At 51.1% G+C, this 27,500-nt stretch overlaps 1 protein-coding gene across 1 annotated transcript in view; it reads right to left on the minus strand.

Moving 5' to 3' along the window:
- Positions 1–27,500, minus strand: part of pds5a (PDS5 cohesin associated factor A) — a 90,371-nt gene that overhangs the window by 37,914 nt on the left and 24,957 nt on the right. Inside the window, 7 exon segments of the mRNA XM_064926812.1 lie at positions 3,336–3,449; positions 8,032–8,170; positions 8,173–8,182; positions 10,342–10,487; positions 11,334–11,428; positions 11,546–11,661; positions 24,137–24,277. Of these exon segments, the coding sequence (XP_064782884.1) occupies positions 3,336–3,449; positions 8,032–8,170; positions 8,173–8,182; positions 10,342–10,487; positions 11,334–11,428; positions 11,546–11,661; positions 24,137–24,277 (761 nt within the window).

Genomic DNA, 27,500 nt, shown 5'->3' on the forward strand with positions numbered 1-27,500 from the left:
AGAGAGGGCCAGCTTCCCTGATATCAGTCCATTCAGCCTGGTCTCAGAGAGGGCCAGCTTCCCTGATATCAGTCCATTCAGCCTGGTTTCAGAGAGGGCCAGCTTCCCTGATATCAGTCCATTCAGCCTGGTCTCAGAGAGGGCCAGCTTCCCTGATATCAGTCCATTCAGCCTGGTTTCAGAGAGGGCCAGCTTCCCTGATATCAGTCCATTCAGCCTGGTCTCAGAGAGGGCCAGCTTCCCTGATATCAGTCCATTCAGCCTGGTCTCAGAGAGGGCCAGCTTCCCTGATATCAGTCCATTCAGCCTGGTCTCAGAGAGGGCCAGCTTCCCTGATATCAGTCCATTCAGCCTGGTCTCAGAGAGGGCCAGCTTCCCTGATATCAGTCCATTCAGCCTGGTCTCAGAGAGGGCCAGCTTCCCTGATATCAGTCCATTCAGCCTGGTTTCAGAGAGGGCCAGCTTCCCTGATATCAGTCCATTCAGGAAGTTTTCAGACCCCTGGACTTTTTACACATTTTGTTACTTACTAACTAACTAACTAACTAACTAACTAACTAACTAACTAACTAAATAAATAAATAAACAAACATAAATAATTCTCGGGCCGACTCTTTTCTCTGTATATATCAGTGATGTTGCTCTTGCTGCGGGCGATTCCCTGATCCACCTCTACGCAGACGACACCATTCTATATACTTCCGGCCCGTCCTTGGACACTGTGCTATCTAACCTCCAAACGAGCTTCAATGCCATACAACACTCCTTCCGTGGCCTCCAACTGCTCTTAAACGCTAGTAAAACCAAATGCATGCTTTTCAACCGATCGCTGCCTGCACCCGCATGCCCGACTAGCATCACCACACTGGATGGTTCCGACCTTGAATATGTAGACATCTATAAGTACCTGGGTGTCTGGCTAGACTGTAAACTCTCCTTCCAGACCCATATCAAACATCTCCAATCGAAAATCAAATCTGGAGTCGGCTTTCTATTCCGCAACAAAGCCTCCTTCACTCACGCCGCCAAACTTACCCTAGTAAAACTGACTATCCTACCGATCCTCGACTTCGGCGATGTCATCTACAAAATTGCTTCCAACACTCTACTCAGCAAACTGGATGCAGTTTATCACAGTGCCATCCGTTTTGTCACTAAAGCACCTTATACCACCCACCACTGCGACTTGTATGCTCTAGTCGGCTGGCCCTCGCTACATATTCGTCGCCAGACCCACTGGCTCCAGGTCATCTACAAGTCCATGCTAGGTAAAGCTCCGCCTTATCTCAGTTCCCTGGTCACGATGGCAACACCCACCCGTAGCACGCGCTCCAGCAGGTGTATCTCACTGATCATCCCTAAAGCCAACACCTCATTTGGCCGCCTTTCGTTCCAATACTCTGCTGCCTGTGACTGGAACGAATTGCAAAAATCGCTGAAGTTGGAGACTTTTATCTCCCTCACCAACTTCAAACATCAGCTATCTGAGCAGCTAACCGATCGCTGCAGCTGTACATAATCTATTGGTAAATAGCCCACCCATTTTTACCTACCTCATCCCATACTGTTTATATTCATTTACTTTTGTTCTTTTGCACACCAATATCTCTACCTGTACATGACCATCTGATCATTTATCACTCCAGTGCTAATCTGCAATATTGTAATTATTCGCCTACCTCCTCATGCCTTTTGCACACATTGTATATAGACTCCCCTTCTTTGTACTGTGTTATTGACTTGTTAATTGTTTACTCCATGTGTAACTCTGTGTTGTCTGTTCACACTGCTATGCTTTATCTTGGCCAGGTCGCAGTTGTAAATGAGAGCTTGTTCTCAACGAGCCTACCTGGTTAAATAAAGGTGAAATAAAAAAATGAAAAAATATATATATATTAAATAGAAAAACATTTCATCATTCTACACACTATACGCCCCTGACGACGCCACCACACCCCATGACGACGCCCCATGACGACGCCACATGACGACGACGCCATTACACCCCATGACGACGCCCCATGACGACGCCACCACGCCCCATGACGACGCCACCACGCCCCATGACGACGCCACCACGCCCCATGACGACGCCACCACGCCCCATGTAGACACCCCATGACGGCGCCACCACGCCCCATGACGACGCCGCCACCACGCCCCATGACGACGCCACCACGCCCCATGTAGACACCCCATGACGACACCACCACGCCCCATGTAGACACCCCATGACGACGCCACCACGCCCCATGACGACGCCACCACGCCCCATGTAGACACCCCATGACGACACCACCACGCCCCATGTAGACACCCCATGACGACGCCACCACGCCCATGACGACGCCACCACGCCCCATGACGACACCCCATGACGACGCCACCACGCCCCATGTAGACACCCCATGACGACGCCACCACGCCCATGACGACACCTCATGACGACGCCACCACGCCCCATGACGACACCCCATGACGACGCCCCATGACGACGCCACCACGCCCCATGTAGACGCCCCATGACGACGCCACCACGCCCCATGTAGACGCCCCATGACGACGCCACCACGCCCCATGTAGACGCCCCATGACGACGCCACCACGCCCCATGACGACGCCACCACGCCCCATGACGACGCCCCCATGACGGCGCCACCACGCCCCATGTAGACGCCCCATGACGACGCCACCACGCCCCATGACGACGCCCCATGACGACGCCACTACGCCCCATGACGACGCCACTACGCCCCATGACGACGCCACCACGCCCCATGACGACACCACCACGGCCCATGTAGACGCCCCATGACGACGCCACCACGCCCCATGTAGACGCCCCATGACGACGCCACCACGCCCCATGTAGACGCCCCATGACGACGCCACCACGCCCCATGTAGACGCCACCACGGCCCATGTAGACGCCACCACGGCCCATGTAGACGCCCCATGACGACGCCACCACGCCCCATGTAGACGCCACCACGCCCCATGACGACGCCCCATGACGACGCCACCACGCCCCATGTAGACGCCACCACGCCCCATGTAGACGCCACCACGCCCCATGACGACGCCCCATGACGACGCCACCACGCCCCATGTAGACGCCACCACGCCCCATGTAGACGCCACCACGCCCCATGACGACGCCCCATGACGACGCCACAGGGTTTTTAGAAATGTTTGCAAATATATTTGTATTTTTTCTTTGAGACTGGTGAGCTCAGGGTCATTCTGTTTCCACTGATCATTTAGCTTTTGTTTAGTCTGACTGTTCGTTATTAAAAGTTAGGTGTGTGTGTGTGTGTGTGTGTGTGTACACTAACTTGACAGCGTTGGTATCCAGACAGGCGTACAGGTAGTAGAGACATTTCATCTTCTCCTCAGTGTCCAGACTGTGAGGAACCATGTACTGAGCAAATATCTTCTCTACTAACAACCTACAGACAGACCGAGAGAGACAGACATGGATAGTAGATGTGTTAGTAGCAGGTCAGAGACATGGATAGTAGATGTGTTAGTAGCAGGTCAGAGACATGGATAGTAGATGTGTTAGTAGCAGGTCAGAGACATGGATAGTAGATGTGTTAGTAGCAGGTCAGAGACATGGATAGTAGATGTGTTAGTAGCAGGTCAGAGACATGGATAGTAGATGTGTTAGTAGCAGGTCAGAGACATGGATATGTTAGTAGCAGGTCAGAGACATAGATAGTAGATGTGTTAGTAGCAGGTCAGAGACATGGATAGTAGATGTGTTAGTAGCAGGTCAGAGACATGGATAGTAGATGTGTTAGTAGCAGGTCAGAGACATGGATAGTAGATGTGTTAGTAGCAGGTCAGAGACATGGATAGTAGATGTGTTAGTAGCAGGTCAGAGACATGGATAGTAGATGTGTTAGTAGCAGGTCAGAGACATGGATAGTAGATGTGTTAGTAGCAGGTCAGAGACATGGATAGTAGATGTGTTAGTAGCAGGTCAGAGACATGGATAGTAGATGTGTTAGTAGCAGGTCAGAGGCATGGATAGTAGATGTGTTAGTAGCAGGTCAGAGACATGGATAGTAGATGTGTTAGTAGCAGGTCAGAGACATGGATAGTAGATGTGTTAGTAGCAGGTCAGAGACATGGATAGTAGATGTGTTAGTAGCAGGTCAGAGACATGGATAGTAGATGTGTTAGTAGCAGGTCAGAGACATGGATAGTAGATGTGTTAGTAGCAGGTCAGAGACATGGATAGTAGATGTGTTAGTAGCAGGTCAGAGACATGGATAGTAGATGTGTTAGTAGCAGGTCAGAGACATGGATAGTAGATGTGTTAGTAGCAGGTCAGAGACATGGATAGTAGATGTGTTAGTAGCAGGTCAGAGACATGGATAGTAGATGTGTTAGTAGCAGGTCAGAGACATGGATAGTAGATGTGTTAGTAGCAGGTCAGAGACATGGATAGTAGATGTGTTAGTAGCAGGTCAGAGACATGGATAGTAGATGTGTTAGTAGCAGGTCAGAGACATGGATAACCAGAATATCCCAAAACAACACATTTGTGTGTGTTCTGTGTCCGTCTCAGTGTGTGTGTGTGTGTGTGTGTGTGTGTGTGTGTGTGTACTTGTCGTCGATGCTGTTCTGGTAGTAGATGTGGAGCAGCTTGTTTTTGATCCAGGAGATCTTCTGGGCCTGTTTCTAGTGTGTCTGTGTGTGTGTGTCTGTGTGTGTGTGTGTGTGTGTGTGTGTGTGTGTGTGTGTGTGTGTACTTGTCGTCGATGCTGTTCTTGTAGTAGATGTGGAGCAGCTTGTCTTTGATCCAGGAGATCTTCTGGGCCTGTTCCTAGTGTGTGTGTGTGTGTGTGTGTGTGTGTGTGTGTACTTGTCGTCGATGCTGTTCTGGTAGTAGATGTGGAGCAGCTTGTCTTTGATCCAGGAGATCTTCTGGGCCTGTTCCTAGTGTGTGTGTGTGTGTGTGTGTGTGTGTGTGTGTGTGTGTGTGTGTGTGTGTGTGTACTTGTCGTCGATGCTGTTCTGGTAGTAGATGTGGAGCAGCTTGTCTTTGATCCAGGAGATCTTCTGGGCCTGTTCCTAGTGTGTGTGTGTGTGTGTGTGTGTACTTGTCGTCGATGCTGTTCTAGTAGTAGATGTGGAGCAGCTTGTCTTTGATCCAGGAGATCTTCTGGGCCTGTTCCTAGTGTGTGTGTGTGTGTGTGTGTGTGTGTGTGTGTGTGTGTGTGTGTGTGTACTTGTCGTCGATGCTGTTCTGGTAGTAGATGTGGAGCAGCTTGTCTTTGATCCAGGAGATCTTCTGGGCCTGTTCCTAGTGTGTGTGTGTGTGTGTGTGTGTGTGTGTGTGTATGTGTGTGTGTGTGTGTGTGTACTTGTCGTCGATGCTGTTCTGGTAGTAGATGTGGAGCAGCTTGTCTTTGATCCAGGAGATCTTCTGGGCCTGTTCCTAGTGTGTGTGTGTGTGTGTGTGTGTGTGTGTGTGTACTTGTCGTCGATGCTGTTCTGGTAGTAGATGTGGAGCAGCTTGTCTTTGATCCAGGAGATCTTCTGGGCCTGTTCCTAGTGTGTGTGTGTGTGTGTGTGTGTGTGTGTGTGTGTGTGTGTGTGTGTGTGTGTGTGTGTGTGTGTGTGTGTGTGTGTGTGTGTGTGTGTACTTGTCGTCGATGCTGTTCTGGTAGTAGATGTGGAGCAGCTTGTCTTTGATCCAGGAGATCTTCTGGGCCTGTTCCTAGTGTGTGTGTGTGTGTGTGTGTGTGTGTGTGTGTGTGTGTGTACTTGTCGTCGATGCTGTTCTGGTAGTAGATGTGGAGCAGCTTGTCTTTGATCCAGGAGATCTTCTGGGCCTGTTCCTAGTGTGTGTGTGTGTGTGTGTGTGTGTGTGTGTGTGTGTGTGTGTGTACTTGTCGTCGATGCTGTTCTGGTAGTAGATGTGGAGCAGCTTGTCTTTGATCCAGGAGATCTTCTGGGCCTGTTCCTAGTGTGTGTGTGTGTGTGTGTGTGTGTGTGTGTGTGTGTACTTGTCGTCGATGCTGTTCTGGTAGTAGATGTGGAGCAGCTTGTCTTTGATCCAGGAGATCTTCTGGGCCTGTTCCTAGTGTGTGTGTGTGTGTGTGTGTGTGTGTGTGTGTGTGTGTGTGTGTGTGTGTGTGTGTGTGTGTGTGTGTGTGTGTGTGTGTGTGTGTGTGTACTTGTCGTCGATGCTGTTCTGGTAGTAGATGTGGAGCAGCTTGTCTTTGATCCAGGAGATCTTCTGGGCCTGTTCCTAGTGTGTGTGTGTGTGTGTGTGTGTGTACTTGTCGTCGATGCTGTTCTGGTAGTAGATGTGGAGCAGCTTGTCTTTGATCCAGGAAATCTTCTGGGCCTGTTCCTAGTGTGTGTGTGTGTGTGTGTGTGTGTGTGTGTGTGTGTGTGTGTGTGTGTGTGTGTGTGTACTTGTCGTCGATGCTGTTCTGGTAGTAGATGTGGAGCAGCTTGTCTTTGATCCAGGAAATCTTCTGGGCCTGTTCCTAGTGTGTGTGTGTGTGTGTGTGTGTGTGTGTCTGTGTGTGTGTGTGTACTTGTCGTCGATGCTGTTCTGGTAGTAGATGTGGAGCAGCTTGTCTTTGATCCAGGAGATCTTCTGGGCCTGTTCCTAGTGTGTGTGTGTGTGTGTGTGTGTGTGTGTGTGTGTGTGTGTGTGTGTGTGTACTTGTCGTCGATGCTGTTCTGGTAGTAGATGTGGAGCAGCTTGTCTTTGATCCAGGAGATCTTCTGGGCCTGTTCCTAGTGTGTGTGTGTCTGTGTGTGTGTGTGTGTGTGTGTGTGTGTGTACTTGTCGTCGATGCTGTTCTGGTAGTAGATGTGGAGCAGCTTGTCTTTGATCCAGGAGATCTTCTGGGCCTGTTCCTAGTGTGTGTGTCTGTGTGTGTGTGTGTCTGTGCGTGTGTGTGTGTACTTGTCGTCGATGCTGTTCTGGTAGTAGATGTGGAGCAGCTTGTCTTTGATCCAGGAGATCTTCTGGGCCTGTTCCTAGTGTGTGTGTGTGTGTGTGTGTGTGTGTGTGTGTGTGTGTACTTGTCGTCGATGCTGTTCTGGTAGTAGATGTGGAGCAGCTTGTCTTTGATCCAGGAGATCTTCTGGGCCTGTTCCTAGTGTGTGTGTGTGTGTGTGTGTGTGTGTGTGTGTGTGTGTGTGTGTGTGTGTGTGTGTGTGTGTGTACTTGTCGTCGATGCTGTTCTGGTAGTAGATGTGCGTGTGTGTGTGTGTGTACTTGTCGTCGATGCTGTTCTGGTAGTAGATGTGGAGCAGCTTGTCTTTGATCCAGGAGATCTTCTGGGCCTGTTCCTAGTGTGTGTGTGTGTGTGTGTGTGTACTTGTCGTCGATGCTGTTCTGGTAGTAGATGTGGAGCAGCTTGTCTTTGATCCAGGAGATCTTCTGGGCCTGTTCCTAGTGTGTGTGTCTAGTGTGTGTGTGGTGTGTGTGTGTGTACTTGTCGTCGATGCTGTTCTGGTAGTAGATGTGGAGCAGCTTGTCTTTGATCCAGGAGATCTTCTGGGCCTGTTCCTAGTAGTGTGTGTGTGTGTGTGTGTGTGTGTGTGTGTGTGTGTGTGTGTGTGTGTGTGTGTACTTGTCGTCGATGCTGTTCTGGTAGTAGATGTGGAGCAGCTTGTCTTTGATCCAGGAGATCTTCTGGGCCTGTTCCTAGTGTGTGTGTCTATGTGTGTGTGTGTGTGTGTGTGTGTGTGTGTGTGTACTTGTCGTCGATGCTGTTCTGGTAGTAGATGTGGAGCAGCTTGTCTTTGATCCAGGAGATCTTCTGGGCCTGTTCCTAGTGTGTGTGTGTGTGTGTGTGTGTGTGTGTGTGTGTGTGTGTGTGTGTGTGTGTGTGTGTGTGTGTGTGTGTGTGTGTGTGTGTGTGTGTGTACTTGTCGTCGATGCTGTTCTGGTAGTAGATGTGGAGCAGCTTGTCTTTGATCCAGGAGATCTTCTGGGCCTGTTCCTAGTGTGTGTGTGTGTGTGTGTGTGTGTGTGTGTGTGTGTGTGTGTACTTGTCGTCGATGCTGTTCTGGTAGTAGATGTGGAGCAGCTTGTCTTTGATCCAGGAGATCTTCTGGGCCTGTTCCTTCCCAGCCTCGTGATGGAGACAGTACTTCTTAAACAACTGGGCCAAACCCATCATTGCCTCCTACGAACCCTCCACTATGGAGGAGGAGAGGGGGAGGGGAGAGGAGAGAGGAGGGGGAGAGGGAGAGGAGGGGGAGAGGGGGAGAGGAGAGGGAGGAGGGGGGGGAGAGGGAGGGGGAGGAGAGAGGGGGGGGAGAGAGAGGAGAGAGGAGGGGAGGGAGAGAGGGGGGAGGAGGGGGAGGAGAGGAGAGAGGAGGGAGAGAGGAGAGGGAGAGAGGAGAGGAGGAGAGGAGAGAGAGGAGGGGAAGGGGGGGAGGAGAGAGGGAAGGAAGTACGAGTGGAGGAGAGGATGATGGAGGTAAGAGGGGACGAGGGAAGGGGGTAGGTGAGGATGAGGAGGAGCGAGGAGGTGAGGATGAGGAGGAGCGAGGAGGTGAGGATGAGGAGGAGCGAGGAGGCGACGGCGAGGAGAGAAAGAAAGACAAACATAAGAAATAAACTATTACTTTACAAAACAAATGAGAAGGTAGAGGTCAGGGAGAATAGAGAAGGTAGAGGTCAGGTAGAGGTCAGAGGTCAGGGAGAATAGAGAAGGTAGAGGTCAGGGAGAATAGAGAAGGTAGAGGTCAGGGAGAATAGAGAAGGTAGAGGTCAGGTGAGAATAGAGAAGGTAGAGGTCAGGTAGAATAGAGAAGGTAGAGGTCAGGGAGAATAGAGAAGGTAGAGGTCAGGGAGAATAGAGAAGGTAGAGGTCAGGGAGAATAGAGAAGGTTGGGGTTCAGGTGAGAATATAGAAGGTAGAGGTCAGGTGAGAATAGAGAAGGTAGAGGTCAGGGAGAATAGAGAACTGAGAAGGTAGAGGTCAGGTAGAATAGAGAAGGTAGAGGTCAGGTAGAATAGAGAAGGTAGAGGTCAGGGAGAATAGAGAAGGTAGAGGTCAGGGAGAATAGAGAAGGTAGTGGTCAGGGAGAATAGAGAAGGTAGAGGTCAGGGAGAATAGAGAAGGTAGAGGTCAGGGAGAATAGAGAAGGTAGAGGTCAGGGAGAATAGAGAAGGTAGAGGTCAGGGAGAATAGAGAAGGTAGAGGTCAGGGAGAATAGAGAAGGTAGAGGTCAGGTGAGAATAGAGAAGATAGAGGTCAGGTGAGAATAGAGAAGGTAGAGGTCAGGTGAGAATAAAGAACTGAGAAGGTAGAGGTCAGGTGAGAATAGAGAACGGAGAAGGTAGAGGTCAGGTAAGAATAAAGAAGGTAGAGGTCAGGTGAGAATAAAGAAGGTAGAGGTCAGGGAGAATAAAGAAGGTAGAGGTCAGGGAGAATAGAGAAGGTAGAGGTCAGGTGAGAATAAAGAAGGTAGAGGTCAGGTGAGAATAAAGAAGGTAGAGGTCAGGTGAGAATAAAGAAGGTAGAGGTCAGGTGAGAATAAAGAAGGTAGAGGTCAGGTGAGAATAAAGAAGGTAGAGGTCAGGTGAAAATAAAGAAGGTAGAGGTCAGGTGAGAATAAAGAAGGTAGAGGTCAGGTGAGATTAAAGAAGGTAGAGGTCAGGTGAGAATAAAGAAGGTAGAGGTCAGGTGAGAATAAGGAAGGTAGAGGTCAGGTGAGAATAAAGAAGGTAGAGGTCAGGTGAGAATAAAGAAGGTAGAGGTCAGGTGAGAATAAAGAAGGTAGAGGTCAGGTGAGAATAAAGAAGGTAGAGGTCAGGTGAAAATAAAGAAGGTAGAGGTCAGGTGAGAATAAAGAAGGTAGAGGTCAGGTGAGAATAAAGAAGGTAGAGGTCAGGTGAGAATAAAGAAGGTAGAGGTCAGGTGAGAATAAAGAAGGTAGAGGTCAGGTGAGATTAAAGAAGGTAGAGGTCAGGTGAGAATAAAGAAGGTAGAGGTCAGGTGAGAATAAAGAAGGTAGAGGTCAGGTGAGAATAAAGAAGGTAGAGGTCAGGTGAGAATAAAGAAGGTAGAGGTCAGGTGAGAATAGAGAAGGTAGAGGTCAGGGAGAATAAAGAACGGAGAAGGTAGAGGTCAGGTGAGAATAGAGAAGGTAGAGGTCAGGTGAGAATAAAGAAGGTAGAGGTCAGGTGAGAATAAAGAAGGTAGAGGTCAGGTGAGAATAAAGAAGGTAGAGGTCAGGTGAGAATAGAGAAGGTAGAGGTCAGGTGAGAATAGAGAAGGTAGAGGTCAGGTGAGAATAGAGAAGGTTGAGGTCAGGGAGAATAAAGAACAGAGAAGGTAGAGGTCGTACCCTCTTGTCCAGGGTCCTCTCCCTCACGAAGCCCAGCAGTTGGTCGTTAACCAGGTTCAGGTCTTTCTTCCCGGCGTTGATGATCGTTACGATGACGTCGTGTCGGATCGCCTCCTCTGGGTCATGTGATCGCACTTTCAGGAACTCTGATTGGACGATAGACATATTTGGTTAGGGCAGCGTCTCCCAAACTCGGTCGTGGGACTTCAAAAAGGTCCCTGTGAGGTCTCTGGCCAGGTCTGGAAGGTTCCTCAGACACCTACCTACCTGTGAGGTCTCTGGCCAGGTCTGGATGGTTGACACCTACCTGTGAGGTCTCTGGCCAGGTCTGGATGGTTCCTCAGACACCTACCTGTGAGGTCTCTGGCCAGGTCTGGACGGTTCCTCAGACACCTACCTGTGAGGTCTCTGGCCAGGTCTGGATGGTTGACACCTACCTGTGAGGTCTCTGGCCAGGTCTGGATGGTTGACACCTACCTGTGAGGTCTCTGGCCAGGTCTGGATGGTTCCTCAGACACCTACCTGTGAGGTCTCTGACCAGGTCTGGATGGTTGACACCTACCTGTGAGGTCTCTGGCCAGGTCTGGATGGTTCCTCTGACACCTACCTGTGAGGTCTCTGGCCAGGTCTGGATGGTTCCTCAGACACCTACCTGTGAGGTCTCTGGCCAGGTCTGGAAGGTTGACACCTACCTGTGAGGTCTCTGGCCAGGTCTGGATGGTTCCTCAGACACCTACCTGTGAGGTCTCTGGCCAGGTCTGGACGGTTGACACCTACCTGTGAGGTCTCTGGCCAGGTCTGGACGGTTCCTCAGACACCTACCTGTGAGGTCTCTGGCCAGGTCTGGAAGGTTGACACCTACCTGTGAGGTCTCTGGCCAGGTCTGGATGGTTCCTCAGACACCTACCTGTGAGGTCTCTGGCCAGGTCTGGATGGTTGACACCTACCTGTGAGGTCTCTGGCCAGGTCTGGATGGTTCCTCAGACACCTACCTGTGAGGTCTCTGGCCAGGTCTGGATGGTTCATCAGACAGTGGGAAGCGAACTTGACCGACTCAAGCCTCACTGGGACATGGATGTCATTGAACCTGGGGATGGAGCACACAATCACCGTGTTAACGCAAAGCACCTCTACTACACGTGTGTGTGTGTGTGTGTGTGTGTGTGTGTATGTGTGTGTGTATGTGTGTGTGTGTGTGTCTCACCGTCCCAGGAAGCATTGCCACAACGGTCTGTTCTGAGTGGCCAGTTCTGAGTCTTTGGCTCCAAACAGCTTGGCCAGCAGTCTGACCACAGCGAGCCGTTCTTCTCCATCGTTACTCTGCAACACACAGACAAATTAAGATTAGACTTTAAATACATTTTAATTCACCGGTCGTCAAGTATTTTGGGTCTAGTAGGTGTGTGCGTCCAGGGTTTTTTCTGGAAGGAAATGGGGCTTAGGTGGTGGGCTTGGCGTAAGGCTGGCTAGTATATATATATAATTTTACTATATACCCCGGTATTGATAAACGGACCGGTTGAAGGTTTTTTATTATTACCTTCTATAGGGTAGCCTAGTGGTTAGAGTGTAGAGGAGGTAGGTAGCCTAGTGGTTAGAGTGTAGAGGAGGTAGGTAGCCTAGTGGTTAGAGTGTAGAGGAGGCAGGTAGCCTAGTGGTTAGAGTGTAGAGGAGGCAGGTAGCCTAGTGGTTAGAGTGTAGAGGAGGCAGGTAGTCTAGTGGTTAGAGTGTAGAGGAGGCAGGTAGCCTAGTGGTTAGAGTGTAGAGGAGGCAGGTAGCCTAGTGGTTAGAGTGTAGAGGAGGCAGGTAGCCTAGTGGTTAGAGTGTAGAGGAGGTAGGTAGCCTAGTGGTTAGAGTGTAGAGGAGGCAGGTAGCCTAGTGGTTAGAGTGTAGAGGAGGCAGGTAGCCTAGTGGTTAGAGGAGGCAGGTAGCCTAGTGGTTAGAGGAGGCAGGTAGACTAGTGGTTAGAGTGTAGAGGAGGCAGGTAGCCTAGTGGTTAGAGTGTAGAGGAGGCAGGTAGCCTAGTGGTTAGAGTGTAGAGGAGGCAGGTAGTCTAGTGGTTAGAGTGTAGAGGAGGCAGGTAGCCTAGTGGTTAGAGTGTAGAGGAGGCAGGTAGCCTAGTGGTTAGAGTGTAGAGGAGGCAGGTAGCCTAGTGGTTAGAGTGTAGAGGAGGCAGGTAGCCTAGTGGTTAGAGTGTAGAGGAGGCAGGTAGTCTAGTGGTTAGTGTGTAGAGGAGGCAGGTAGCCTAGTGGTTAGAGTGTAGAGGTGGCAGGTAGCCTAGTGGTTAGAGTGTAGAGGAGGCAGGTAGTCTAGTGGTTAGAGTGTAGAGGAGGCAGGTAGCCTAGTGGTTAGAGTGTAGAGGCGGCAGGTAGCCTAGTGGTTAGAGTGTAGAGGAGGCAGGGTAGCCTAGTGGTTAGAGTGTAGAGGAGGCAGGGTAGCCTAGTGGTTAGAGTGTAGAGGAGGCAGGTAGTCTAGTGGTTAGAGTGTAGAGGAGGCAGGTAGCCTAGTGGTTAGAGTGTAGAGGAGGCAGGTAGTCTAGTGGTTAGAGTGTAGAGGAGGCAGGTAGCCTAGTGGTTAGAGTGTAGAGGAGGCAGGTAGTCTAGTGGTTAGTGTGTAGAGGAGGCAGGTAGCCTAGTGGTTAGAGTGTAGAGGAGGCAGGTAGCCTAGTGGTTAGAGGAGGCAGGTAGACTAGTGGTTAGAGTGTAGAGGAGGCAGGTAGCCTAGTGGTTAGAGTGTAGAGGAGGCAGGTAGCCTAGTGGTTAGAGTGTAGAGGAGGCAGGTAGCCTAGTGGTTAGAGTGTAGAGGAGGCAGTTAGCCTAGTGGTTAGAGTGTAGAGGAGGCAGGTAGCCTAGTGGTTAGAGTGTAGAGGTGGCAGGTAGCCTAGTGGTTAGAGTGTAGAGGAGGCAGGTAGTCTAGTGGTTAGAGTGTAGAGGAGGTAGGTAACCTAGTGGTTAGAGTGTAGAGGAGGCAGGTAGTCTAGTGGTTAGAGTGTAGAGGAGGCAGGTAGCCTAGTGGTTAGAGTGTAGAGGAGGCAGGTAGCCTAGTGGTTAGAGTGTAGAGGAGGCAGGTAGTCTAGTGGTTAGTGTGTAGAGGAGGCAGGTAGCCTAGTGGTTAGAGTGTAGAGGAGGCAGGGTAGCCTAGTGGTTAGAGTGTAGAGGAGGCAGGTAGTCTAGTGGTTAGAGTGTAGAGGAGGCAGGTAGCCTAGTGGTTAGAGTGTAGAGGTGGCAGGTAGCCTAGTGGTTAGAGTGTAGAGGTGGCAGGTAGCCTAGTGGTTAGAGTGTAGAGGAGGCAGGTAGACTAGTGGTTAGAGTGTAGAGGAGGTAGGGTAGCCTAGTGGTTAGAGTGTAGAGGAGGTAGGTAGTCTAGTGGTTAGAGTGTAGAGGAGGTAGGTAGCCTAGTGGTTAGAGAGTAGAGGAGGTAGGTAGTCTAGTGGTTAGAGTGTAGAGGAGGTAGGTAGCCTAGTGGTTAGAGTGTAGAGGAGGCAGGTAGCCTAGGGGTTAGAGTGTAGAGGAGGCAGGTAGCCTAGTGGTTAGAGTGTAGAGGAGGCAGGTAGCCTAGTGGTTAGAGTGTAGAGGAGGCAGGGTAGCCTCGTGGTTAGAGTGTAGAGGCGGCAGGTAGCCTAGTGGTTAGAGTGTAGAGGCGGCAGGTAGCCTAGTGGTTAGAGTGTAGAGGAGGCAGGTAACCTAGTGGTTAGAGTGTAGAGGAGGCAGGTAGCCTAGTGGTTAGTGTAGGGGAGGCAGGGTAGCCTAGTGGTTAGAGTGTAGAGGAGGCAGGTAGCCTAGTGGTTAGAGTGTAGAGCCCGATCAACTCCAACCAACCAGCCCGATCAACTCCAATCAACCAGCCCGATCAACTCCAACCAACCAGCCCGATCAACTCCAATCAACTCCAATCAACCAGCCCGATCAACTCCAACCAACCAGCCCAATCAACCAGCCCGATCAACTCCAATCAACCAGCCCGATCAACTCCAATCAACCAGCCCGATCAACTCCAATCAACCAGCCCGATCAACTCCAATCAACCAGCCCGATCAACTCCAATCAACCAGCCCGATCAACTCCAATCAACCAGCCCGATCAACTCCAATCAACCAGCCCGATCAACTCCAACCAACCAGCCCGATCAACTCCAACCAACCAGCCCGATCAACTCCAATCAACCAGCCCGATCAACTCCAATCAACCAGCCCGATCAACTCCAATCAACCAGCCCGATCAACTCCAATCAACCAGCCCGATCAACTCCAATCAACCAGCTCGATCAACTCCAATCAACCAGCCCGATCAACTCCAATCAACCAGCCCGATCAACTCCAATCAACCAGCCCGATCAACTCCAACCAACCAGCCCGATCAACTCCAACCAACCAGCCCGATCAACTCCAATCAACCAGCCCGATCAACTCCAATCAACCAGCCCGATCAACTCCAATCAACTCCAATCAACCAGCCCGATCAACTCCAATCAACCAGCCCGATCAGCTCCAATCAACCAGCCCGATCAACTCCAACCAACCAGCCCGATCAACTCCAACCAACCAGCCCGATCAACTCCAATCAACCAGCCCGATCAACTCCAATCAACCAGCCCGATCAGCTCCAATCAACCAGCCCGATCAGCTCCAATCAACCAGCCCGATCAACCAGCCCGATCAACTCCAATCAACCAGCCCGATCAACTCCAATCAACCAGCCCGATCAACTCCAACTAACCAGCCCCGATCAGCTCCAACCAACCAGCCCGATCAACTCCAACCAACCAGCCCGATCAACTCCAACCAACCAGCCCGATCAGCTCCAACCAACCAGCCCGATCAACTCCAACCAACCAGCCCGATCAACTCCAATCAACCAGCCCGATCAACCAGCCCGATCAACTCCAATCAACCAGCCCGATCAACTCCAATCAACCAGCCCCGATCAGCTCCAACCAACCAGCCCGATCAGCTCCAACCAACCAGCCCGATCAACTCCAATCAACCAGCCCGATCAACCAGCCCGATCAACTCCAATCAACCAGCCCGATCAACTCCAACCAACCAGCCCGATCAACTCCAACCAACCAGCCCGATCAACTCCAACCAACCAGCCCGATCAACTCCAACCAACCAGCCCGATCAACTCCAACCAACCAGCCCGATCAACCAGCCCGATCAACTCCAATCAACCAGCCCGATCAACTCCAATCAACCAGCCCGATCAGCTCCAATCAACCAGCCCGATCAACTCCAATCAACCAGCCCGATCAACTCCAATCAACCAGCCCGATCAACTCCAATCAACCAGCCCGATCAACTCCAATCAACCAGCCCGATCAACTCCAATCAACCAGCCCGATCAACTCCAATCAACCAGCCCGATCAACTCCAACCAACCAGCCCGATCAACTCCAACCAACCAGCCCGATCAACTCCAACCAACCAGCCCGATCAACTCCAATCAACCAGCCCGATCAACTCCAATCAACCAGCCCGATCAACTCCAACCAACCAGCCCGATCAACTCCAACCAACCAGCCCGATCAACTCCAACCAACCAGCCCGATCAACTCCAACCAACCAGCCCGATCAACCAGCCCGATCAACTCCAATCAACCAGCCCGATCAACCAGCCCGATCAACTCCAATCAACCAGCCCGATCAACTCCAATCAACCAGCCCGATCAACTCCAACCAACCAGCCCGATCAACTCCAACCAACCAGCCCGATCAACTCCAATCAACCAGCCCGATCAACTCCAATCAACCAGCCCCGATCAACTCCAACCAACCAGCCCGATCAACTCCAACCAACCAGCCCGATCAACTCCAACCAACCAGCCCGATCAACTCCAACCAACCAGCCCGATCAACCAGCCCGATCAACTCCAATCAACCAGCCCGATCAACCAGCCCGATCAACTCCAATCAACCAGCCCGATCAACTCCAATCAACCAGCCCGATCAACTCCAACCAACCAGCCCGATCAACTCCAACCAACCAGCCCGATCAACTCCAACCAACCAGCCCGATCAACTCCAACCAACCAGCCCGATCAACTCCAACCAACCAGCCCGATCAACTCCAACCAACCAGCCCGATCAACTCCAATCAACCAGCCCGATCAACTCCAATCAACCAGCCCGATCAACTCCAATCAACCAGCCCGATCAACTCCAATCAACCAGCCCGATCAACTCCAATCAACCAGCCCGATCAACTCCAATCAACCAGCCCGATCAACTCCAACCAACCAGCCCGATCAACCAGCCCGATCAACTCCAATCAACCAGCCCGATCAACTCCAATCAACCAGCCCGATCAACTCCAACCAACCAGCCCGATCAACTCCAACCAACCAGCCCGATCAGCTCCAACCAACCAGCCCGATCAGCTCCAATCAACCAGCCCGATCAACTCCAACCAACCAGCCCGATCAACTCCGACCAACCAGCCCGATCAACTCCAACCAACCAGCCCGATCAACTCCAACCAACCAGCCCGATCAACTCCAACCAACCAGCCCGATCAACTCCAACCAACCAGCCCGATCAACTCCAACCAACCAGCCCGATCAACTCCAACCAACCAGCCCGATCAACTCCAATCAACCAGCCCGATCAACTCCAACCAACCAGCCCGATCAACTCCAATCAACCAGCCCGATCAACTCCAATCAACCAGCCCGATCAACTCCAATCAACCAGCCCGATCAACTCCAATCAACCAGCCCGATCAACTCCAACCAACCAGCCCGATCAACTCCAACCAACCAGCCCGATCAACTCCAACCAACCAGCCCGATCAACTCCAACCAACCAGCCCGATCAACCAGCCCGATCAACTCCAATCAACCAGCCCGATCAACCAGCCCGATCAACTCCAATCAACCAGCCCGATCAACTCCAATCAACCAGCCCGATCAACTCCAATCAACCAGCCCGATCAACTCCAATCAACCAGCCCGATCAACTCCAACCAACCAGCCCGATCAGCTCCAATCAACCAGCCCGATCAACTCCAACCAACCAGCCCGATCAACTCCAACCAACCAGCCCGATCAACTCCAACCAACCAGCCCGATCAACTCCAACCAACCAGCCCGATCAACCAGCCCGATCAACTCCAATCAACCAGCCCGATCAACCAGCCCGATCAACTCCAATCAACCAGCCCGATCAACTCCAATCAACCAGCCCGATCAACTCCAACCAACCAGCCCGATCAACTCCAACCAACCAGCCCGATCAACTCCAACCAACCAGCCCGATCAACTCCAACCAACCAGCCCGATCAACTCCAACCAACCAGCCCGATCAACCAGCCCGATCAACTCCAATCAACCAGCCCGATCAACTCCAATCAACCAGCCCGATCAACTCCAATCAACCAGCCCGATCAACTCCAATCAACCAGCCCGATCAACTCCAACCAACCAGCCCGATCAACTCCAATCAACCAGCCCGATCAACTCCAATCAACCAGCCCGATCAACTCCAACCAACCAGCCCGATCAACTCCAACCAACCAGCCCGATCAACTCCAACCAACCAGCCCGATCAACTCCAACCAACCAGCCCGATCAACTCCAACCAACCAGCCCGATCAACTCCAACCAACCAGCCCGATCAACTCCAACCAACCAGCCCGATCAACTCCAACCAACCAGCCCGATCAACTCCAATCAACCAGCCCGATCAACTCCAATCAACCAGCCCGATCAACTCCAACCAACCAGCCCGATCAACTCCAACCAACCAGCCCGATCAACTCCAATCAACCAGCCCGATCAACTCCAATCAACCAGCCCGATCAACTCCAATCAACCAGCCCGATCAACTCCAATCAACCAGCCCGATCAGCTCCAACCAACCAGCCCGATCAACTCCAATCAACCAGCCCGATCAACTCCAATCAACCAGCACGATCAACTCCAACCAACCAGCCCGATCAGCTCCAATCAACCAGCCCGATCAACTCCGACCAACCAGCCCGATCAACTCCGACCAACCAGCCCGATCAACTCCAATCAACCAGCCCGATCAACTCCAACCAACCAGCCCGATCAACTCCAATCAACCAGCCCGATCAACTCCAATCAACCAGCCCGATCAACTCCGACCAACCAGCCCCGATCAACTCCGATCAACTCCAATCAACCAGCCCCGATCAACTCCAACCAACCAGCCCGATCAACTCCAATCAACCAGCCCGATCAACTCCAACCAACCAGCCCGATCAACTCCAACCAACCAGCCCGATCAGCTCCAACCAACCAGCCCGATCAACTCCAATCAACCAGCCCGATCAACTCCAACCAACCAGCCCGATCAACTCCGATCAACTCCAATCAACCAGCCCGATCAACCAGCCCGATCAACTCCAATCAACCAGCCCGATCAACTCCAATCAACCAGCCCGATCAACTCCAATCAACCAGCCCGATCAACTCCAATCAACCAGCCCGATCAACTCCAATCAACCAGCCCGATCAACTCCAATCAACCAGCCCGATCAACTCCAATCAACCAGCCCGATCAACTCCAATCAACCAGCCCGATCAACTCCAATCAACCAGCCCGATCAACTCCAATCAACCAGCCCGATCAACTCCAATCAACCAGCCCGATCAACTCCAATCAACCAGCCCGATCAACTCCAACCAACCAGCCCAATCAACTCCAACCAACCAGCCCGATCAACTCTAACCAACCAGCCCGATCAACTCCAACCAACCAGCCCGATCAACTCTATGTGAAGGAGATGTCGCGCTGCATGAGGCAAACGGTGATCACTTCCTGGGGCGGCAGTGTAGCCTAGTGGTTAGAGCATTGGATTAGTAACCGAAAGGTTGCAAGTTCAAAAATCCCCGAGCTGACAAGGTACAAAATCTGTGGTTCTGCCCCTGAACAGGCAGTTAACCCACTGTTCCTAGGCCGTCATTGAAAATAAGAATTTGTTCTTAACTGACTTGCCTAGTAAAATAAAGGTAAAATAAAAAAATAAAATAAAAATATGAACTATACATTTTATACATTTTCAGTTCTGTATATAAACAGTATTTTAAATGTTTGGTTTGTTAAAAATGTCCCAACTTCTCCTCACAGTCCCTTAAAGTCCAGTCAGTTTGTTTGGCTGCTCGGCCTACCTAAGTTATCCTCTCGCCAATCATGAATGTTGTGAGTGTGTCGAAACACAAGTTGTGGTGGGGCGTTATCAGTGTGTTTACATGCTGTGTGTAACAATAGATAATTACCACTAATATTTTAATGATACTTTGATAAGTTGAAGCCATATTTCAGAACACTCAATCACGGACTCTCTGACTGACAGCTGTGGCTGCTTCGCGTGATGCATTGTCGTCTCGACCTTCTTGCCCTTTGCGTGATGTATTGTCGTCTCTACCTTCTTGCCCTTTGTGATGTATTGTCGTCTCTACCGTCTTGCCCTTTGCGTGATGTATTGTCGTCTCTACCTTCTTGCCCTTCGCGTGATGTATTGTCGTCTCTACCTTCTTGCCCTTCGCGTGATGTATTGTCGTCTCTACCTTCTTGCCCTATGTGATGCATTGTCGTCTCTACCTTCTTGCCCTTTGCGTGATGTATTGTCGTCTCTACCTTCTTGCCCTTCGCGTGATGTATTGTCGTCTCTACCTTCTTGCCCTTCGCGTGATGTATTGTCGTCTCTACCTTCTTGCCCTTTGCGTGATGTATTGTCGTCTCTACCTTCTTGCCCTTCGCGTGATGTATTGTCGTCTCTACCTTCTTGCCCTTTGCGTGATGTATTGTCGTCTCTACCTTCTTGCCCTTTGCGTGATGCATTGTCGTCTCTACCTTCTTGCCCTTTGTGATGCATTGTCGTCTCTCCCATTGCTACCATGCTATGTTGTCATGTTTCTACCATGCTGTTGTCATGTTTCTACCATGCTGTTGTCATGTTTCTACCATGCTGTTGTCATGTTTCTACCATGCTATGTCGTCATGTTGCTACCATGCTGTTGTCATGTTGCTACCATGTTGTCTTAGGTCTCTCTTTATGTAGTGGTGTCTCTCTTGTCATGCTCTGTAGTGGTCTTAGGTCTCTATGTAGTGTTGTCTCTTGTCATGCTATGTAGTGGTCTTAGGTCTCTCTTTATGTAGTGGTGTCTCTCTTGTCATGCTATGTAGTGGTCTTAGGTCTCTATGTAGTGTTGTCTCTCTTGTCATGCTATGTAGTGGTCTTAGGTCTCTCTTTATGTAGTGGTGTCTCTCTTGTCATGCTATGTAGTGGTCTTAGGTCTCTCTTTATGTAGTGTTGTCTCTCTTGTCATGCTATGTAGTGGTCTTAGGTCTCTCTTTATGTAGTGGTGTCTCTCTTTATGTAGTGTAGTGTCTCTCTTTATGTAGTGTTGTCTCTCTTGTCATGTTATGTAGTGGTCTCTTTATGTAGTGTAGTGGTGTCTCTCTTGTCATGTTATGTAGTGGTCTTAGGTCTCTCTTTATGTAGTGTTGTCTCGTCATGCTATGTAGTGGTCTTAGGTCTCTCTTTATGTAGTGTTGTCTCTCTTGTCATGCTATGTAGTGGTCTTAGGTCTCTCTCTATGTAGTGTTGTCTCTCTTGTCATGCTATGTAGTGGTCTTAGGTCTCTCTTTATGTAGTGTTGTCTCTCTTTATGTAGTGGTGTCTCTCTTTATGTAGTGGTGTCTCTCTTTATGTAGTGTTGTCTCTCTTATGTAGTGGTGTCTCTCTTTATGTAGTGGTGTCTCTCTTTATGTAGTGTTGTCTCTCTTTATGTAGTGGTCTTAGGTCTCTCTTTATGTAGTGGTGTCTCTCTTTATGTCGTGGTGTCTCTCTTTATGTAGTGGTGTCTCTCTTTATGTCGTGGTGTCTCTCTTTATGTAGTGTTGTCTCTCTTTATGTAGTGGTGTCTCTCTTTATGTAGTGGTGTCTCTCTTTATGTAGTGTTGTCTCTCTTATGTAGTGGTGTCTCTCTTTATGTAGTGGTGTCTCTCTTTATGTAGTGTTGTCTCTCTTTATGTAGTGGTCTTAGGTCTCTCTTTATGTAGTGGTGTCTCTCTTTATGTCGTGGTGTCTCTCTTTATGTAGTGTTGTCTCTTGTCATGCTATGTAGTGGTCTCTTTATGTAGTGTTGTCTCTCTTTATGTAGTGGTGTCTATCTTTATGTAGTGTTGTCTCTTGTCATGCTATGTAGTGGTCTCTCTATATGTAGTGTTGTCTCTCTTGTCATGCTATGTAGTGGTCTTAGGTCTCTCTTTATGTAGTGGTGTCTCTCTTTATGTCGTGGTGTCTCTCTTTATGTAGTGTTGTCTCTCTTTATGTAGTGGTGTCTCTCTTTATGTCGTGGTGTCTCTCTTTATGTAGTGTTGTCTCTCTTTATGTAGTGGTCTTAGGTCTCTCTTTATGTAGTGGTGTCTCTCTTTATGTAGTGTTGTCTATCTTTATGTAGTGTTGTCTCTTGTCATGCTATGTAGTGGTCTCTTTATGTAGTGTTGTCTCTCTTTATGTAGTGGTGTCTCTCTTTATGTAGTGTTGTCTCTTGTCATGCTATGTAGTGGTCTCTTTATGTAGTGTTGTCTCTTGTCATGCTATGTAGTGGTCTCTTTATGTAGTGTTGTCTCTCTTTATGTAGTGGTGTCTATCTTTATGTAGTGTTGTCTCTTGTCATGCTATGTAGTGGTCTCTCTATATGTAGTGTTGTCTCTCTTGTCATGCTATGTAGTGGTCTCTCTTTATGTAGTGTTGTCTCTCTTGTCATGCTATGTAGTGGTCTCTCTATGTAGTGTTGTATCTCTTGTCATGCTATGTAGTGGTCTCTCTCTATATAGTGTTGTCTCTCTTGTCATGCTATGTAGTGGTCTCTCTATGTAGTGTTGTCTCTCTTGTCATGCTATGTAGTGGTCTCTCTCTATATAGTGTTGTCTCTCTTGTCATGCTATGTAGTGGTCTCTCTTTATGTAGTGTTGTCTCTCTTGTCATGCTATGTAGTGGTCTCTATGTAGTGTTGTCTCTCTTGTCATGCTATGTAGTGGTCTCTCTTTATGTAGTGTTGTCTCTCTTGTCATGCTATGTAGTGGTCTCTCTTTATGTAGTGTTGTCTCTCTTGTCATGCTATGTAGTGGTCTCTCTTTATATAGTGTTGTCTCTCTTGTCATGCTATGTTGTTGTCTTAGGTCTCTCTTTATATAGTGTTGTCTCTCTTGTCATGCTATGTTGTTGTCTTAGGTCTCTCTTTATATAGTGTTGTCTCCCTTTTCGTGATGTGCATTTTGTCCTATATTTAAATAGTATTATTTTTAATCCCGGACCCCCCTGTCCCCAGAGGGAGGCCTTTATCCTGTTGGTAGGCCGTCATTGTAAATAAGAATTTGTTCTTAACTGACTTGCCTAGTTCTATAAAAGGTTATTAAAGACGTCTCAGTGCGTGTGTCCATATCTATGTCTTATACAACCACAACAACAAGATTCAAGGTCATTCAGACCAAAATCATATCAACATCTTCAAAGGAAACAGCTGTGTCTGTGTAGGTGCTGACTGTCCTAACCAGACAGGACCTCACCTGTCCTAACCAGACAGGACAGAACCTGTCCTAACCAGACAGGACCGAACCTGTCCTAACCAGACAGGACAGAACCTGTCCTAACCAGACAGGACAGAACCTGTCCAAACCAGACAGGACAGAACCTGTCCTAACCAGACAAGACCGAACCTGTCCTAACCAGACAGGACAGAACCGGTCCAAACCAGACAGGACCGAACCTGTCCTAACCAGACAGGACCGAACCTGTCCTAACCAGACAGGACCGAACCTGTCCTAACCAGACAGGACCGAACCTGTCCTAACCAGACAGGACCGAACCTGTCCTAACCAGACAGGACCGAACCGGTCCAAACCAGACAGGACCGAACCTGTCCAAACCAGACAGGACCGAACCTGTCCTAACCAGACAGGACAGAACCGGTCCTAACCAGACAGGACAGAACCTGTCCTAACCAGACAGGACAGAACCTGTCCTAACCAGACAGGACAGAACCTGTCCTAACCAGACAGGACAGAACCTGTCCTAACCAGACGGGACAGAACCTGTCCTAACCAGACAGGACAGAACCTGTCCTAACCAGACAGGACAGAACCTGTCCTAACCAGACAGGACAGAACCTGGCGACTATCAGGACTCCACCTGTCCTAACCAGACAGGACAGGACCTGTCCTAACCAGACAGGACTCCACCTGTCCTAACCAGACAGGACAGAACCAGGCGACTATCAGGAGTGTACCTGTCCTAACCAGACAGGACCGAACCTGTCCTAACCAGACAGGACAGAACCGGTCCAAACCAGACAGGACAGAACCGGTCCTAACCAGACAGGACAGAACCTGTCCTAACCAGACAGGACAGAACCGGTCCTAACCAGACAGGACAGAACCGGTCCTAACCAGACAGGACTCCACCTGTCCTAACCAGACAGGACAGAACCAGTCCTAACCAGACAGGACCGAACCTGTCCTAACCAGACAGGACAGAACCGGTCCAAACCAGACAGGACAGAACCGGTCCTAACCAGACAGGACAGAACCGGTCCTAACCAGACAGGACAGAACCGGTCCTAACCAGACAGGACAGAACCGGTCCTAACCAGACAGGACTCCACCTGTCCTAACCAGACAGGACTCCACCTGTCCTAACCAGACAGGACTCCACCTGTCCTAACCAGACAGGACTCCACCTGTCCTAACCAGACAGGACATAACCTGTCCTAACCAGACGGGACAGAACCATTACAACCCCCCTGTGTGTGTCGATGTGTCCTATACCTTGAGTTTAAACTCCAGCTGGGGCATGACAGACGTGAGCAGCAGAGGATCGATGGAGAACAGCTCCTGGATCAGATCAAACACGTGCTCTGACAGATCACTGACTGAAGACTTGCCCATCACCAGCACCTGGTTAAAGAACTGGAGGGGGGAGGGAGGCAGGGAGAGAGAGGGTCAGGGAGGGAGAGAACGAGGCAGGGAGAAGGAACAAGGCAGGGAGAGAGAGAACGAGGCAGGGAGAGGGAACAAGGCAGGGAGAGAGAGAACGAGGCAGGGAGAGGGAACAAGGCAGGGAGAGAGAGAACGAGGCAGGGAGAGGGAACGAGGCAGGGAGAGAGAGAGGGTCAGGGAGGGGGAGGGACCGAGGCAGGGAGAGGGAGGGAACGAGGCAGGGAGAGAGGGTCAGGGAGGGAGAGAACGAGGCAGGGAGAGAGAGAGGGAACGAGGCAGGGGAGAGAGAGGGTCAGGGAGGGGGAGGGAACGAGGCAGGGAGAGGGAGGGAACGAGGCAGGGAGAGGGAGGGAACGAGGCAGGGAGAGGGAGGGAACGAGGCAGGGAGAGGGAGGGAACGAGGCAGGGAGAGGGGCAGGGAGAGGAAAAGGGGCAGGGAGAGGGAACAAGGCAGGGAAAGAGGCAGGGAGAGGGAACAAGGCAGGGAGAGAGGCAGGGAGAGGGAACGAGGCAGGGAGAGGGGCAGGGAGAGGGGCAGGGAGGGAGAGAGAGAGGGGCAGGGAGAGGGAAAGAGGCAGGGAGAGGGAAAGAGGCAGGGAAAGAGGCAGGGAGAGGGAAAGGGGCAGGGAGAGGGAAAGAGGCAGGGAGAGGGAAAGAGGCAGGGAGAGGGAAAGAGGCAGGGAGAGGGAGAGAGAAAGAGGCAGGGAGAGGGAGAGAGGCAGGGAGAGGGAGAGAGAGAGGGGCAGGGAGAGGGAAAGAGGCAGGGAAAGGGGCAGGGAGAGGGAAAGAGGCAGGGAGAGAGGCGGGGAGGGGGAAAGAGGCGGGGAGGGGGAAAGAGGCAGGGAAAGAGGCAGGGAGGGGGAACGAGGCAGGGAGAGGGAACAAGGCAGGGAGAGAGGCAGGGAGAGGGAACGAGGCAGGGAGAGGGGCAGGGAGAGGGGCAGGGAGGGAGAGAGAGAGGGGCAGGGAGAGGGGCAGGGAGAGGGAAAGAGGCAGGGAGAGGGAAAGAGGCAGGGAAAGAGGCAGGGAGAGGGAAAGAGGCAGGGAGAGGGAAAGAGGCAGGGAGAGGGAAAGAGGCAGGGAAAGAGGCAGGGAAAGAGGGGCAGGGAGAGGGAAAGAGGCAGGGAAAGAGGCAGGGAGAGGGAAAGAGGCAGGGAAAGAGGCAGGGAGAGGGAAAGAGACAGGGAGAGGGAAAGAGGCAGGGAGAGGGAAAGAGGCAGGGAGAGGGGCAGGGAGAGGGAAAGAGGCAGGGAAAGAGGCAGGGAAAGGGGCAGGGAGAGGGGCAGGGAGAGGGGCAGGGAGAGGGGCAGGGAGAGGGGCAGGGAGAGGGGCAGGGAGAGGGAAAGAGGCAGGGAGAGGGAAAGAGGCAGGGAGAGGGAAAGAGGCAGGGAAAGAGGGGCAGAGAGAGGGAAAGAGGCAGGGAGAGAGGCAGGGAGAGGGAAAGAGGCAGGGAGAGAGGCAGGGAGAGGGGCAGGGAGAGGGGCAGGGAGAGGTGCAGGGAGAGGGAAAGAGGCAGGGAGAGAGGCAGGGAGAGGGGCAGGGAGAGGGAGAGAGGCAGGGAGAGAGGCAGGGAGAGGGAGAGAGGCAGGGAGAGAGGCAGGGAGAGAGGCAGGGAGAGAGGCAGGGAGAGGGAGAGAGGCAGGGAGAGGGGCAGGGAAAGAGGCAGGGAGAGGGGCAGGGAGAGGGAAAGAGGCAGGGAGAGGGGCAGGGAGAGGGAAAGAGGCAGGGAGAGAGGCAGGGAGAGGGGCAGGGAGAGAGGCAGGGAGAGGGGCAGGGAGAGGGAAAGAGGCAGGGAGAGGGGCAGGGAGAGGGAAAGAGGCAGGGAGAGAGGCAGGGAGAGGGGCAGGGAGAGAGGCAGGGAGAGGGGCAGGGAGAGGGGCAGGGAGAGGGAAAGAGGCAGGGAGAGAGGCAGGAGAGGGAAAGAGGCAGGGAGAGGGGCAGGGAGAGGGAAAGAGGCAGGGAGAGAGGCAGGGAGAGGGGCAGGGAAAGAGGCAGGGAGAGGGGCAGGGAGAGGGGCAGGGAGAGGGGCAGGGAGAGGGGCAGGGAGAGAGGCAGGGAGAGAGGCAGGGAGAGGGGCAGGGAGAGGGAAAGAGGCAGGGAGAGGGGCAGGGAGAGGGGCAGGGAGAGAGTCAGGGAGAGAGGCAGGGAGAGGGGCAGGGAGAGGGGCAGGGAGAGGGGCAGGGAGAGAGGCAGGGAGAGGGGCAGGGAGAGAGGCAGGGAGAGGGGCAGGGAGAGGGGCAGGGAGAGGGGCAGGGAGAGAGGCAGGGAGAGGGGCAGGGAGAGAGGCAGGGAGAGGGGCAGGGAGAGGGGCAGGGAGAGGGAAAGAGGCAGGGAGAGAGGCAGGGAGAGGGGCAGGGAGAGGGGCAGGGAGAGGGGCAGGGAGAGGGAAAGAGGCAGGGAGAGGGGCAGGGAGAGGGGCAGGGAGAGGGAAAGAGGCAGGGAGAGAGGCAGGGAGAGGGGCAGGGAGAGGGAAAGAGGCAGGGAGAGAGGCAGGGAGAGAGGCAGGGAGAGAGGCAGGGAGAGGGGCAGGGAGAGGGAAAGAGGCAGGGAGAGGGGCAGGGAGAGGGGCAGGGAGAGATGTTAGTTGGTCTGAACGATAGATTGTGTATATATATCTATATATACACACACACCAAGATAGATGTACACAAACACATCAATATATAGTACACACAAATATATAGTATATAGTATATAGTGTATAGTATATATATATATATATATATATATATATATATATATATATAGTGTATAGTACGGGTATATATATATAGTGTATAGTACAGGTGTATATATATATATATAGTGTATAGTACAGGTATATATATAGTGTATAGTACAGCTTTGTGTATATATATATATATAGTGTATAGTACAGGTATATATATAGTGTATAGTACAGGTATATATATAGTGTATAGTACAGGTATATATATAGTGTATAGTACAGGTATGTGTATATATATATATATATAGTGTATAGTACAGGTATATATATAGTGTATAGTACAGGTGTATATATATATATAGTGTATAGTACAGGTATGTGTATATATATATATAGTGTATAGTACAGGTATATATATAGTGTATAGTACAGGTGTATATATATAGTGTATAGTACAGGTGTATATATATAGAGTATAGTACAGGTGTATATATATAGTGTATAGTACAGGTGTATATATAGTGT

The sequence above is a fragment of the Oncorhynchus masou genome, chromosome 20 (genome assembly GCF_036934945.1).
Source record: "Oncorhynchus masou masou isolate Uvic2021 chromosome 20, UVic_Omas_1.1, whole genome shotgun sequence".
Classification (NCBI taxonomy): Eukaryota; Metazoa; Chordata; class Actinopteri; order Salmoniformes; family Salmonidae; genus Oncorhynchus; species Oncorhynchus masou.